This window comes from Trematomus bernacchii, unplaced genomic scaffold, assembly GCF_902827165.1.
Source record: "Trematomus bernacchii unplaced genomic scaffold, fTreBer1.1, whole genome shotgun sequence".
Classification (NCBI taxonomy): Eukaryota; Metazoa; Chordata; class Actinopteri; order Perciformes; family Nototheniidae; genus Trematomus; species Trematomus bernacchii.
Window position 1 is genome coordinate 14,610,957 of NW_022987582.1, and position 16,190 is coordinate 14,627,146.

Here is a 16,190-nt window from a genome sequence, read left to right on the forward strand (position 1 = left end):
TGACCAACCTTGTGTCAGTGATTTCCCCTGCGATGGAAACAGTATCATGTTAATTATCACAACCATCTGGTCTGAGCAGTGAAAAAAAGCTTTCTGTTCCTCTCGCAGATTTGTACCTGTCAATCAAAGACGGCTTCAAACAAGCCACTGGGGCTGAGGAACAGCAGAGAAGAACCTCGCTGCAGTCTCAGAGGATTTAGGAGTGGCGTTAAATTAATCTTCAGCTGGCAATTTGACTCTCCCTCTCTCACTGTGTTGTTGCTCTTACCACAAATCATTATTGATTTTGGTGCTGGGTTCCCTAAATTGGCCAGTAAATGCTATTTAAGGATGTCATTTTCAAGGATGTGTAAGACAGCTTACTAATTTAAATGTACTACTTTTTGATTTGTGGATTTTTTTGGATTAGTTTGACAGAAAAGTAAAAAAGATAAACCTTTTTTAATTGTCTTATTCTCACATTTATCACTATTTGTCTATCAATACATCCTTCCTGTCATCCTCGGGTCCGTTTTGACCCATTTCTAAATGTTTTTCTGTCAGAATGAAGGTGTGATTTAATCTTGGTGCCACAAAAACAACTTGAATCATTTCATACTTCACTACTTTCATTGAATTATGTTTTATTCATCGTGTTTTATTTAAATGTATAGCATCTGGTATCGTAATGTGCTGCCATTAACATTTGAAATGGTTTCAAAATAGAATCCTGACTAAACTTTGAGATACATAAATCAAAATATGTTCCTCTGATCTTAACTGCAGTCAAAATAATATTTTTTTGGTGCATTTTTTACCTCAAAATAGGGTTTCATTCTGTATAAATGGGGTTTATTGACCATACATGATAAGATAAATAAAACATGTGTTAATACGTTGGAATAAAGCTGGCTTAAAAAAGAGTAACACAGATTTGGTGATGATTTATGACAAAGCTGATATATGAAATGACTCACTGTCCCATGACATCACTTGTGTTTGGATCCTGACCAAAGCTGTATGTGGAGAAGAAAGAAAAAACTTCAGCCACAGGAGGCTGAAGTGGAGAGGGGGGGTTGGGGGGTGGGGTGGTGCAGGAAGAGACAAACCAAGGAGGCTCGCGAGACAGATGCTCTCCTCAAGGTGAACCGCCGCTGACCCATCTGCCACATAAATTATTCTGTAGTTTCAGACTCCATTCCAAAGTTGTGGAATTGGGTTACAAGATAATTTCACAGGCCACTTGCTTGTCTTCCTTGGCAGTCCAACTGGCTAATTGAAGAGAGTGATTTCCAGTTTGGGCAACTATTCAGAACATGGCAGTCAAAATCTGAATGATTTCAAGCCTCTCCTTTCCTCTCTCTCTCTCCTGCTTTAAATATTCAGAATATTTTTCTCTGTCCATAGGCAGGCTAATTGTAGGCAATGCTATGATTGACAGTTTATCAAATATTCATGAATAAACAAGGCATTAACAAGCTGTAAATCCACTGAATATATTTGACAGCAAGTGTACAAATGTTTTGGTATAAATATTGAGGTAAGATGCTTTAAGTAACTCCAAATGTGGACACACTACTTTTGCTGCTCAAAATGTGGAATTCCCTACAGTACATAGGCCTACAGAACTCATTCACTCAACAGCATGTTACACTCAAATTGAAATAGCGTTTAAAGACAGCTCAGATATGAATGATAGTGTTTCTTGTTTTATGGTGCTTAATTTAATTGTTTTATGTGTGTTTTTGTGTTGTATTCTGAATTTGTGTGTTTTTGGTACGTATTAATATTGTTGAGATTGTGTTTTATACTGTATTTTCAGTTTTTTAACTGAGTTTTATTGATTAAGGCCCATATAGGGGATTGTAAATTAGCTTATGTTGTAAATCCTGCCGTGTTGCATTGGTTTGTATTACATACATTTCCTTTAAAAATAATAAATAAACAAAAGTACATAAAATGCACCAGTCTTTTATAAACTTGCTGTGTGTGCTATACAAATATTAGATTGTAAATTACTTGTTTCAGTTTTTGGCCAAGAGGTCAAATAACTTGGGTCATGGGATCTCAAGCCAGATCAGAGTGCATTATGGGGGAATGAGTGGCCAGGCTGCAACTGAGCTATTCCTGGAGTATTCAGCCATTAAAGGTTCAGATTTGCTGCTGATAGAACCACATGCTGTATTAAATTATCCCATAAACACCTGCTTTGTCGCATAATTGGTCAAATACTAATGTTAAATTAATCATATTGATGATTTTAAACCTACTAATGAGAGGTGTGAGAAAATGTTTACCCGAGAAAAGGCATCTTAAAATATGATATTTTTGTTTTTATTGTGACTGCGATGGCTCATGTTGATCCCGGGCTGGAGCTCAGTGTGTCTCCATCTCCGTTTATATTTCCCCCAAAACACGCGCGCTAATTAAGGCCGACGCTAATTAATAGGTGGGAAGTTTAAAGTAATTGTGGATCAAGTGAAGTTCACCGAGCTGCGGCTACGGTACCCGGGGAGGAACAAACCTTATCTTCAAACAAAAGCGCGAAATGCTTTCACCTCCCCAGTCAGTCCGTGCGGATCGCGGCGAAGCGCAGCCTCATCACGGAGCACGGTGCTGAGAAAGAGTGAGAGAGGGAGAGAGCAAGAGAGAGAGAGCAAAGGAGGGTGTGTATTCGTGTGTGTGTGTGAGGGAGAGAAAGCCACAGCCAGAGCCAGAGAAACGAGAAAGATAAAGGAAAGACAGACGGAACGATAGACTTGTGCGTAAAAAAAGTACCGGTGCCCCCCTTCTTCTTCTTTTTCTTTCTCAATTTACCATCAGACAAATACCCAAAACCGGCTGCTTGGATGAACCAGAACCTATCGATCTGTCAGTACTACACCTGGATTCACTGACCAGCCGCACAGCAGGCATGTCCCGAAGGAAGCAGAGCAACCCCAGGCAGATCAGACGTAAGTTTATTTTGTCCTTTATTTCATTTTTTTTGAGCCGCTGCTCCGCGTCTCCGAGCTTTCCCAGAGTTTGCGGGGTTTTGTGGTGATAGTGACCGCAGAGGAGCTGATTCAGCAGCCCCTCATGTGTTGCCTGTCACGGTCCAGCTCCGTCCCTCCGCAGATAGGTTTGTGTTTCAAAAAGATGATTTACAATCCAAATCCCACCGTGCTGCCGGAGGAAAAGTTTCCAAGTTGTAGCAAAATCAAGTTAATTTGTTGTCCGTTTGATGGGACTATTGTAGTTTTCATCCAAAATTGTCTATCAGCCACTTTGACTCTTTATTAATCACCATTCTTAATTCCAGGCCTTATTACATCCTGGAAGTGTACCACGTTATTGCTTTAAAAGGCCGATTTGCTTATGAATTGCATTGCTATGAAATGTTTTATTTGTAGACACACTCGTGTCACACACACTCCATCATGTTGTTTACTTGCACATGGTGTCTTTGCATGAATACGTGTGCACACACTGCTATACAAACTCCACAGTAAAGCCTTTTTAAATATGAATCTTTATTAGCTGTAGCTTAGTATGCCAGTCAAAGTGTAGCAAGGTATGAAATATTATAATTTCAATTCAACTGAACTCTATAATTGCAACTGAACTCTATAATTGCTCTTAACAGCATGTTTTTATTCTGATTCTGATTTACACATATTTAATATTTTAAATGTAGTTTAAATGAAACTTTGAATTAGGGGGAATATTGTTTTGAATGCTGGGAATATTAATACAGTAAAACATTATGGTGCAAATAAAACAAAAAGTGTGTCACTTTCACATTTCTGAATTATTGTCAACATATTTTATATTTTTACTAAGAACTTTTCATAATTTTATTGATTTTAAAGGGCCTGTAGAGCATCCTTAAATACGTAGTGATTGTTACACACACACCCACACATACCCAAACACACTCCAGCAGACATCAGAGTGTGTGTACAGTGTGTGTGTGTGTGTGTGTGTGTGTGTGTGTGTGTCTGCTGTTACTCCTGTCTGCTGCTGTCCTGCCTAAAAAGCAGACTGGTTACTTTGGGATCAAAATATCAAATATCAAACCACTTCCACTGATTTGTGTCGCACCCAGGATACTGTGTATCTGCGTCGAGATATTAGGGAGAATTCAGAACTAAGGCAACATTTGTATGTGTGGGTGTGTGTGTTTGCATGTGTGTGTGTGAGGTCACATGCATGAATTCATGATGGCATGTGCATGTTAGTATACAATATCTGTTTTAATACATTTGTGTGTGAACGATTCTGCGACACAAGACATTGTTGTGTGTGTCGTCGTGTTTTGTTTTAATTATTATGGTTTCACTTTTGAAATATTTTTGGGGATAGCATTTTTTAAGTTTTTAGGGCAATATGGTTTGGAATTTATAATTTGTTGTTGCCTTTCTGGTAACACAATTAGGTTTTATGAGTGTTTTAAATTGTTTTCAGTACATTTTACAACAGTATCTTTTATTTATAATATTCAATTTTAAGATAATCCAATTTAGCATTGTATTTATTAATATTATGTGAAAACGGTCGTTTTGCACTTATTTCTCATACAGTTAGAACACTTTGATTGCCATAAACTCTATATGGAAAAATATATTTTTCAGAATCATCCTTTTTTATGAATTATCTTTGAGTTTGTACTTATGTATTTGTTGGCATCCACCACAAACCTGCAACCACTTTAAGTCAACAAAGAAGCACGACGACGTATGACGTGATTGGCCCACTCATCTCTGGACCAATCCCATCGTAGCATCCGAATTTTGTCGTCGAGCAAAAAGAGCGTCTAACGTTTGTGTGGTGCTTCGTGACCTGGCCTTGTGTGAATTAGTATGTCATGTGTAAGATCTTGTTAATATGGAGCCGCTGTGCAGTGGTATAATCAAGGAAACAGAAAAGGTCACTTGGAGCCTAGATCCTCTCTCCTACCCCGGGAACTCTGGGAAAAAGAAGGCAGGGGAGGCAGTGCACAGAAAGTCAGGCACAGACAGTCATTCTAAAGGACAAAAAGGTTGTTGGGCGCACTCCCACCCCCCCTCCTCCTGCATACATTGGACCGTTATCTAAAATTGTGATTTATGCAGTATTTTAATATTTTGCTTATTCTTTCCCCTTGGGTGCTCTCTGAGCGGTGATAAAAAGGCGATGCTGAAAGAGCACCATTAATTTGCTCCGATGACTGGGGAGATAAGGCCAGATAATGGGAAAGATAAGCAGGGAAGATATACCATCAGAAACCCGATTATTACCATTAAAATTCCAGCCCAGCAATCTGCAGCTGGCTGATAATTCCTTCTCCGTTTCCACCACTTTGGATGATAAGGCAAAAAATAGTCACTCAGTGCTCCTTGATTAGGCTGCCTGGATATCCCGATAATACAGTGATAAATTATGTATTTTCCCCCCTTGTTTTTTTCCCCTGAAACGTTACATCTGATTTTTTTATATAGATATAAATATATATTTCTGACCCCCTTTTCTCTGTAAAACCCCCTCCTCCTTGTTGCTTTTCCAAGAAAGGAAAAAAAAGCCATACACTTTTATTGTAATAAGAGTTAGATAGAAAGAGCAGATAGTGGTTGGAGGTGTTTTGTGTGGGAGCACATATCAATGTTATCAGCTCATCTCGCAGGGCCAGCTGCTAGCTGCTGTTGTTTTTAGCCTTATCACCCCGTGCCAATATGCCAATAAATTGCCCAGATTGTTAGCTGTTCCAAGGCGGGTCAGTAGAATTTGACAGGAATGATGAAAATATCGCTGATGCTCTGCGGATTGCGATTAGCTGCTGTAATATGATGTGTGAATTCCACCAAGCTCCCTCTATCCTCTCTTCTCACCCTCCCTCCTTCCCCTCCCTTCCACCCGCCCGCCCCCCCACCTCTTCCCTCGCCTCTCCCCTGCTGCTGCTGCTGGTGTCCATACCTCTATTCGCACTGAGAGGAGAACATTTTGATGCTTAATAGGAAGGGAAGATATGAACATGGCTGAATTGAAACCAGGCCCCTCAGAGTAATTTTTCTGTAAAATTGCCCCCCAAAGTTTCGCGGCATAAAGGGGAATCTGGATGATGTAGGGAGCGTGCCTCCGCCAGTGTTTATGGGAACATATCGAAGCGGCCCTCTGAGGCCATGTGCGGACGTCTAATGTCAAATGTGCTTATTAAACTGACTTAGTGCTCTCCCCTTTACTGTTGTCTTCTCCGTATGGACCCTCTGAGAATTCATGTTGCTTCCTTTTCTTACTCCACACTGTCCACCCACCATCAGGCAGCGTACTGTAGTGATTATGCTGCTCTGTTACTGTAAGTTTGAACAGCACCCGAGCGGCAAGTGCACAAGTCCCCTGAGCTCAGCACCGAGTCACACTGTCCAAATGACTTGTCCTCGCACGTGATAGAGATCTGTAAAGCTGCTGCAGTTACACAAATGTTTTGTTTTGACCCATAATGACCTGTGGTTAACGTTGGAACAGGGGCTAGGGATGCTTTGGTAAATATGACCTGTTTTGTGCATTGTTTTTATATTTTTTATATATTCGATTTTTAGGCCTTTGATGGAAACATTGCTAACTGGGTTTTTTTTATTTGTAATTATAAATTGTGAGAATTGATTAATAGTTCAACTGCACAAAATGCAGAAAATTCACTTTTTTAGCATCTCAAACATTGAGATTACCTTCCTTTTTGTATTCATAGCATAATGGAATAAATATATTTTTTATATTTGACTGTAAAAACAAAACATCAGCTTGGATCTTTTGAAACTGGACATTTTTTTCAATATTTTTCTGGCATTTATGTAGAAAATGATCAAAAGTTGAATCGTTAAAAATATAAATACTAATTGCAGCCGTATTATTTACTGCTCCTGTTTACACTGAGGTACCTTAAATAGAACACGACATACACACAACCCTCGGATTATTATAATTAGCCCCCCTGCTTTTCCCTGCTAGTCAGTTTAGAACTGAATGACAGCCAAACAGCGTTCTCTGCGAGGAGCTAGAAGTCTGTTTTTTTTATCGTGGAGACCATTTTCTCCCATCTCCGCTCCACAGTTAATCTCTCCAACTCCTTAGCATAAGGCCACTTTATGTAATGTCAGCATACTGTTTACCATATCAGGTGACATTTCTATCTTTGAGGGGCATTTATCAGAGGCAGATTACAGTAGTAAGGGATAAGGGGAGTGTTTACTGAATTGTCTGCCAACATCCTGTATCTGAATTTGTGTGTGTTTGCTTGTGTATACATCGGTGCATGTACACTATGTGCAACGAGCATGTGTCTGTGTTTTTGAGCAGAGGGATCGGAGCTGCTAGATTTATTTTTTTTCTCTCCGGGAACACAACTCCATCTTTTTTTTCCCTCGTTACTACAACTTAGTGTTCTAATATAGGGAAAAGCGTGCTAATGCTGTGGAAGTCGTAGACGCCGCGCTTCACCCTTGGCCCGTGAACGCTGGCAACTCCGGCAGTCAGATGTTTTGGGGGTGTAAAATCAAAAAATGTTTGCATGCCAGCCTCGCTGTATATTTAAGGGTTTCTCTTTCATTGGGTGACAATCACGGCTTGTCTCTTGTGTTTCTCTTGTTGATTTCTGTCAGAAGAAGAATGGTTGTTGAATGCCAACTTTCCCTCAAACATCTGTTCCCTGCCAATAACAGCTTGTGCCGTTGCCTCGTCTTAGCTGAAGGATCCCCAATTGCCTCCTCACTTTTGACACCGAACAACAATGCAGATGAATGTTGTCGTCTTGTAATGTATTTTTTTTTTGCCATTGTGTCTACTTGTGGAGAAAGTATTGGCCGCGCTGCTATTACTGCTTATGTCTCTGCAGCTATAGGGAGAGGAATGTATAGCAGTTGCTGCTTCCTTTGTTGCAAACAGAGCTGTGATGTGTGGATGAGCTGGATGGACTGCCGGTGTGTGATCCTGTCGCTGCACTGCCTGGACAGCAGTGTGAAATGTGGGCAGGGTTGCAGCAAAGGTGGAGGTCACTTCCTCACGCCGTTTCCTCTTTATCTTCCTCTTTCCTGAATTCCACTGCTATTATTCCACAATAACGGCCACTGCGAGCATTGTGTTTTGATTCTGTCACAACCTGAAACAAAATGTTAATTTTAGCAATTTGTGCTAAACAAAAGCTAAATCTACTGTTGTGCATTTCCTCTTTGATAGTACACTGGAAACACTGAAATAGATTAAATGTGTTATGTCAACAAATGTTACATGTTAGTTGTTTTTTATTATAAGTTGAACCTTATTTTTTTTATTCAGACTTAATAATATTGCTTTCAACTAACCTAATACAGTTATGTGAAATCTGTTGACATAATACGTTTAATTAAAGTCAATGTTTCAGTTTCCTCAGTGTACGCCTCACTCCTTTGACCGTATTCCTCTCTGTTTATTTAGATTTTATATCAATGACGCCCATTGAGCCCCCAGGTAACAATTGACTTTCAGCCTGCTTTAAGTTAATAGCCTTGTCTCTTGCTTGTAGGGATCAATATAGGTATTAATTAATCACCATTATCAAGAGCGGGATCTGGTTCCATTTGTTGTTACATCAGCGAAATATCAATAGAGAAAGTGGACTCCCTGATCGTCATGGCAACTTCATCTCTTAGGTCAAAGAGAGTTTATCTTATCTTGCTGCAGAGAGTGGCAAACTGCTTAGGAATCTAGTTTAGACTCAAAGATCATTGATTTCAGCCCTTTTTTCACCCCCACCTCGTTGTTTCAGGAGAGACGGGGTGAAAAACAACAGAGAAAGGCAGCATTCTAATCACAACAGAGATGTAAGATTTAAATATTGATGTCCAAAGGCCATTGCAGCAGAGAGGGCCTCTGGTCTCGCTGTTGTTCAAGTACGTCCTTTTAAGACCCAGACAAAGCTTTGATTATCAGAGGTGTCACCGTGGAGTGCGTCTAGGCTGACAGTGAGGGGCTGCAGCCACAGAATGCTAACACGTCTACATCCTGGCATTCTGCAGGCCTCAGCTGCAGTGCATCCTGGTATCACTGTGTGTGGGGCGCAGGATATTATTGAGATGTGGTGATCTGAAACCACTGGCAACATTTTCTTTCATTATGCATCATCTTTAAGCATTTTATTCTTGTAGGTGATTATAGTCGTGCTTATTTTCACTAGTGTAGTTTTTGACCACTTTTCCAAAGATGGTTGGATTTTTTTTTTTTTTTTTAAATCTTTATCTGCAAGGTAAGTACAGTTGTGACAAATTCGACAGAAAAATAATCACATATTTTTTTTAAAAGAGTCTGTTTTTGGCATTAAAGTAAAACCAAAGCAGTAATATTGGATAATCAAGTAAGTACAAGCTTAAATAAAATACTCGAGTAAATGTACTTGGTCATTTTCAACAATTGCCTATAAGAGAACAAAAAAATGGTAGTTAATTTTTCTGGCATATTGTGAGTTATCTGAAATTCGGTACATTTTTCACAAAGGCATTGCACTTCCATGTACATGAGCACTGCCTTGAATTGAGGAATTTGACTAATTAGTAGTGCATGTTGTTGTCTAAAGTGGAGTGAGGTCTGGTGTGAGGTGTTTGGGGGGGTGGGGGGTCAGGCCTGCATGGGTGCTGCAGAATGCTCCTCAGGGTTGGAGCAAAGAGCAGGGGCACTGCCTGCTTTTTTTTTCTTCCTCCTTCTTGCCTCTGGGACACAATTGCCTCATTTAACATTCTCTATTTGGCCCCTGCCAAGAGGGGAAATAGCCAGGGTGAGTAAGAGGGGCCGCCACACATCATGAATTCTTCTTTCATTTAACTTGCACAGTCCCTTTTCACCTTGCTGATGCACATGGATCAGGAACGGAGATATTGCTCAATTAAGGGGATTTCTGAGGTTGCTCCTGAGGTATTGCAGTTATTTTTGTGCCATGCCGAGGTTTTGATGTATCATGGATATGGATATTGAGTTCATCACATTTGTGTGATGCTTTGACATCTCCACAGCCCAGAAGGGAATCAGTTCTGCAACTCATCTTAGTCAAGAAATAAAGTCTGTCAGTCTTCCATTTCAAGGGATGTAAACAACTTTTATGTCCGTATTAAGATCCTTTTTGTCTATTTCAGTTTAATTAGCCACAGTTCATCAAAAATATTTTCATGGGATATGTCAAAATAGGGATTTGACTGAATCTTGGACGAGGGAACGGAAGAGACTCCTGGAAATGTGAGTCACGTTTTGCAGCAGGCATTGTCATCATTTTGTCAGCAATATACAGTCAAATCCTGAGCCAAGCCTTGAGTTTGACTTCAATCACATATATTGTTTCAGTAGAAAGAATTCCATGATTTATTTTCTTAATAGATGATAGAGAAAGGGGCTAATTTGGAGAACACCATTTCCTGTGCTGGCACTCCAGAAAGTGACGCCCTAATAGCTGTTCGGTGTAAATCTCCAGCTTGGCAGGAATTACCGAGGATATCTTTTAGGTGGGGGTAACACCATGCACAACTTTGCATTGGGATGAAATGCAGCCGGCTCTACAGTTAAGGGATAGGTGGATTAAGTAACAAGCTTTTCAGTTCAATTTGTACATCAGCATTTTCCGCCCGACGGACGCCACAAAACGCATCGCATCTTAAGGCCTCGGCGGAAAATCGCTAATGACAAAGCTTTGTAAACAGATAAACAATTTATGTCAAATATGCTGAAAATATAAAACAAACTTCAAAACATGTTAATACTTTAAAGAGGCTGTGTTTTTGATTTGCACCATTGCAAAGCTGCTAAAGCTGTTGACAGCACAGCTTACACATCATGTGATCAGAGGCCTATCTGCCTGCCTGTGATTAGCTACGGAGCACCGCTACTGAAATAGCCTTAATAGAGCCTTCTGCACACAAATAGTGATCGATTATTTACTGTAAATCATGCAAATCACATTAGATATTGGACATTGACGAAACGGAGTGACGTGTTGAAAAAGTGCACGTCTCCTGCTTCTTATTATTTCAAAGCCGGCTTTTGTGAAGTGACAGAGTAAACATCCGGAGAGAAATGCAGCCGCTATTATTTCAGAATCAGCCAATTTTCTCTCTCTGTGTATTTCAGAGAATGCTTATCTGGTAATTACTAAAAACTGTTGACATTGAGCAAGTGCTGTAGCCAACTAAAATGCCTTTTTGTCTTATGATATCAGATTGGATTTTTATCTGAGGTTCACGCAATCACGCATTCCTGAAAAGCAAAGATAACTGTCTCAAACTCCTTATTTCCACCATGAGTGCAGAATTAAGAGCCTCATTTTGAAAATAAATCCATTCATTACATCCTCCGTTCATTTCTGTTGGTGATAATATGTTTTTCCCTTCTGGTTCAGACTACAGAGTGAATCTCCAAGACATACATTTGACCATAATCAAGTTTTTTAAGCTTCAGAAACAGGATAACAACTGGGTCAGATGATAAGCCTGGGCAAAACAGGGAAAAAAAGCCTCCTGTGATAGACGAGGAGAAAATCTGATTGATTGATGTCTGCTGGCTCTGCCGCCATCACACGCCGCTTGACAGTTAGTTTGGGATCAGATGATTTCACTCTTCAGATTGGGGTTGAGGGGAAGCTAGGCAAATATGAAGGACACAAAGGTCAATGGCTTCTCTCCTCCTCTCTGTATCTATCTCTGCCTGCAATAGCTTGCTTTGACAAACTGTAATATGTTGCTAAGCTTTGTGGCAGCAGGACACATGGTCATAGTTTGTACTGTAATATCCTATTGCAGTAATCTCACAGGGAATGATTGAAAGTGCTGCAGGAATCTGGTACGAGCAGAGACCCGTTGACATCATCAGCTGCTGTGGACTGGCAGATGTCTCCTGACTTGTTTGAACTGAATTTTCCCATGGGATTGAATAAGTTAAACAACAGCTTTGACTCCGAGTGAATCTGTTATTGTAAGAAGGATCTGATAAGACGGCACCGTATTATGAGTTTGTGTAGCAAAGAGGCCAAAAATGGAATCTCCAGCGAGTGTCTCTCTGTGGTTTCGGAAAAAAGGACGAACATGGAACTGTGACAAAGGATGATTGGATGCATATTGTAAATAAACACCCAACTCTTTTGCGATTGCCTCTCGGTCTCTGCGTAAAGACGTTCCATACAACATTTCATCTGCTCTCGCTGCTCAGATCCTGTATCGCTCAGATGAAGTGACAAGAGTTGCTCTCGGTTTGACCCTGTGTGGCAAAAATAACAGTAACACTTGGATTAGGTTGAACCAAAACAAACTCTAGGAAGATGTTTTTGGGAAGAAAAAGCTGCAATATTGTCATCATCATTTTGTACTTTTTTCTAAAGAGGCCTTATAATGCTTTTTGGGGTTTCCCCTTTCCTGTACTCTGTTGTAGCTTTTTGTGCATCCATTGGACTCCTTTGTTTTCTTCTGTGACATAGTGACATCACTATTTAACACTCGCGCTTCTTTTGGCTAGTGCTCCAACACATTGTACATGATAGGCTAATTGCGGACATCTCTAAGTGGTTCACAAATCACAACAGAGCCGGCCAGATGACCAATCAGAGCAGACTGGGCTCTGGTTTCAGACAGAGGGTGAAAGGAGGTGCTGCAGCACAGGCAGTATGAGAAAAATAAAGAGCTTTTTGAACATTAAAGCATGGAGACATGTCACAACAAATATAGATATGAACCTGGAAATGAGCATGATAGGTCCCCTTTAAAGTAAAAGTATACCTACTATTGGGCAAATTAAATTCCAATGTTTTACTTTAGTTAGACTACTTAAGATCTAGCTTTTAGATAAATTAAGTATTCAAAAGTACATTTTGTTTTCTAATGTCCACCATTGTTGTATTGTTGTCACAATGCATTTGTGGACAGCTAATGAAAGCACCTTAGAACCACTAGAATACATTAGTTTTAGATTATGCTACAAAGCCAATAGAAATGCCTCTGTTACTGCCCACCGCTGCCTTTAGATATTGTTAGAAGCTGAAATGAAATAAGACGGGCCTTGGGTGCCCATTGTGATGTCTGTGATATTAAATCGAAGGCCTTGGTTCCTCCATCTCCAATAGACATGTCCATTAGCTTTGTATGGGGGACTGCTTTCAAGATCAAGGTCTCACTTGTAATGAAGTGCCTATGCAAATGCAAGTCAAATTCCACTATTGTGAATCACTTGTTTTAATCAAGTTTTTGCTGAAGGAAATGTAGCCTCCATTCAGAGCCACTAAACAATAAAAAAAGGATAATCCGAAGACAATCCCCATCCAAATGGAACCGGACATCATTTAGGGGAAGAGACAACAACTCTTTGTTTGTTTGAAGTGGCTGATATGACAACCTTCTTGTCAAAGACTCAGGGCGAATAAAAGGGATTTGTAATTACCATAATTATCTTTTATATGTTTTCACCTAATGATGTCCATTAAATGCCTGAGGCTTCATTTAGAGGCTGCCTCGCTGTAGGTTGGCATAGACTCATAATACAGCATGTTACATTTCACGGCGCACCAGTAATGAACTTCTTTCATCGGAGATGTTTATCGCGCAGTGCTTCTGGGGGGAAAAGCCAATATACTTGAGCTTTTTGTTACAGTTGGATTATAACAATTCTCATAGTTCCCACTTATCTTTCAAATGTTCTCTACATGTGATATCAACCCAATTGGCTTCATGTCTAAACAGGATGGCTCTCTAATCTAGACCGCTGTTCGTTTCTTGTAAAACATCTCATTTTGTGGCTTAGGCTGGTGGCTGTCTTATCGTTACATAATTCGCTGCCCTCGCCGTGATTTTCTTTGTGGCAATTTATTTAAATTCCCCCATGTTTATATATTTCCTGTCTCCTTTCATTCAACATGATTGCCTTTCATAAGTTCAAAGACTCATCTTCAAGACTTTTGGTAACTTTCGCAGATAGGAATTCACAGTGGGGAGAAGGAGAGAGAGGAACAAAATAAGCTATGTTGTTGGAGAGCAGGAGAGGAGTGTTAGTGCATGTCCATCTCTGTCTCGAGGCCCAATCCAGAGGTTGAACTAACCCCCGATGAGAACGCAGATATAGCACTCTAACAGTCCACACCTCAGCAAGTAAGCATTGGTGAGATCATGCCTGAGTACGTGTGCTGTTCTGCTGCCGCGCTAAGGCCCCTCAGTCCTGCATGTGGCTCTGCTCCTGTGGTTGCTTTGGTCTTTGTCCGCCACCTATCAGCATATCAGCAGTGTCTCTGAAGCCCAGTTGTATAATGCACCATTTATGGCTTTGTGGAGGGAGATGGCGGTCGGGCGGCGGAATAGCTCCAGGCCTTCCCCTCAGTGAGTGGATTAGCGGCGGCCTGCTTTAGCACACACTGCCGCGGTGTGAAATCGGCCCCGCTTCGGCGCCGGCGATGAGTCTCCCTCTCTCTCCCTTTTCTCTCCCTTTTTCTCTCTCTCTCTGTTTCCTCACCTCCATGCAAAGCCTCTCCCGGCCATCTGTGAAATGTGGAAACTCTGTGTCTAAGTTGAGTTCAGATCCCATCCCCTCCGTCAAGCTGAGGCCAGGAAGCAAATGGGCAGGCAGTCGGCGGAGGAAGGGAGGAGGGAAGAGAGGAGTAGGGTGGTGGTGGTGGTGGTGGTGGTGGTGGTGTGGGGGGGATCAGCTCACTGATGTCGTGCCGCGTGTGCAGGAACCCTGCCTGTTCTCCGCGGGCGAGTTGGAGGAGGGTCCATGCCTGGGTGCCGGCCCAGAGATCTCTGGTTCCTGCTTGCAGGTCCAAATCCCCCCCACCCCCCCTGTGTGTGTGTGTGTGTGTGTGGTGCGTGTGTGTCTGTGTGTCTGTGTGGAGGCGAGACGGTGGCACAGCTCCCCTGAGCCCCTGCCCAGTCCTTTGAAGATAAGATGGTGATACAGAGTCCCTTTCGGTACGTCGCTAACCGATGGTCTTTGTGCGACACACATGCCTCTCTCCTTTGGAGCCTGCAGCTGAAACACCTATGGTCTTTACTGAAACCAATCGCCTGTATTGCCGCAGGTCAAATTAGATTATGAATGGCTGACAAAATCCTAGATCGCACATTTAGGATATTTTTTTTCTTCACCATTTCATGCTGATAATGTAGACTTCTGCAGAAGTTGATATTGTGGTTATATTTGATTCCCCCAAAGCCGAGAAGAATCACTTTCCTCATACAGCCGCCGCAGACTTTCGCTGAAACGATTTGAATGACAGTGTCTTGGTTACAAACAGCCCAACAACTATGATCAGATTTTAATCCAAATCTTGCTTATTTCTGGTGGTGCACAGAACTGCATGATGTGAACAAATGTTCACTCATAGTAAGAAGGGTCTCAACAAATTAGTATCCAAAAAGCACATTTGTATTCTGATAATGTAGTCTTCTGCTGAGGTTGATATTGTAGTTCTATTTGATTCCCCTCCACCGAGAAGAATCACTTTCCTCATACAGCCGAATTAATTTGTTCAGTTTTCCATGGCAACGAGTTGTCATCTTAACTGATTCCTCTGCTATCTGCACTGCTCTTGATCATGACAGTTTCTCCTCTGCATTTATAAGCATATTTTGCTGGCCCTCGCCGGCCAATTCTCCCACTCCTGGCTCTCCACAGCAGCTTTTCACAAGAGCCACCATCATAATCAGGCTTTTGAATTATGAACTCAATATTCTCTTTACTTTTTTTCCCCCTCTATCCTGTGGCTTTGGGGTTCTGATCTGTGCATAATGTCTTGTGATTGCATGGCATTATGGTGGTTTGGAAAGCCCGAATGGAGGCCCAGCCACGCATCATCTTTCCACAGACAATGTGGATCTCTGTGTCCCTCTGAGCTCATCAGGGATGGGGCGTTGATTGCTTTTTGATACCCCTCCAACGTGGATGAGGTCCTGCATACATCAGCTAATTAGAATGTACTTATAGTGGTGTGTGTGTGTGTGTGTGTGTGTTTGTGTGTGACAGACCCCACACTTCTCACCAGATCCTCAGCCCAAGTGCTCCAACCACACTCACTAAAGGCTTTATCAAATTCTCGACAAGAAAATAAAAGAGGGTGGGAGGGATAGGGGGGGTTCTGTGTGTGTGGGATTTGATGTCAGGGAAAAATAAAACACAGAAAATAGAAAAAAAGGAGATTTTGCAGTACATTCCCCAAACCCACTTTATACACAACACATAGGGAAAATGTGATGACAGCTGTCCGGTTTAAA

The 16,190-nt window shown here is 41.3% G+C and overlaps 1 protein-coding gene across 1 annotated transcript in view; it reads left to right on the plus strand.

Moving 5' to 3' along the window:
* The first annotated feature begins 2,762 nt into the window (after positions 1–2,762).
* The window catches only part of zfpm2a (zinc finger protein, FOG family member 2a), a 122,502-nt gene continuing 109,074 nt past the window's right edge, over positions 2,763–16,190 (plus strand). Inside the window, exon 1 of the mRNA XM_034127909.1 lies at positions 2,763–2,933. Within this exon, the coding sequence (XP_033983800.1) occupies positions 2,894–2,933 (40 nt within the window). The 5' untranslated portion in view covers positions 2,763–2,893. The remainder of the gene's footprint in view (positions 2,934–16,190) is intronic.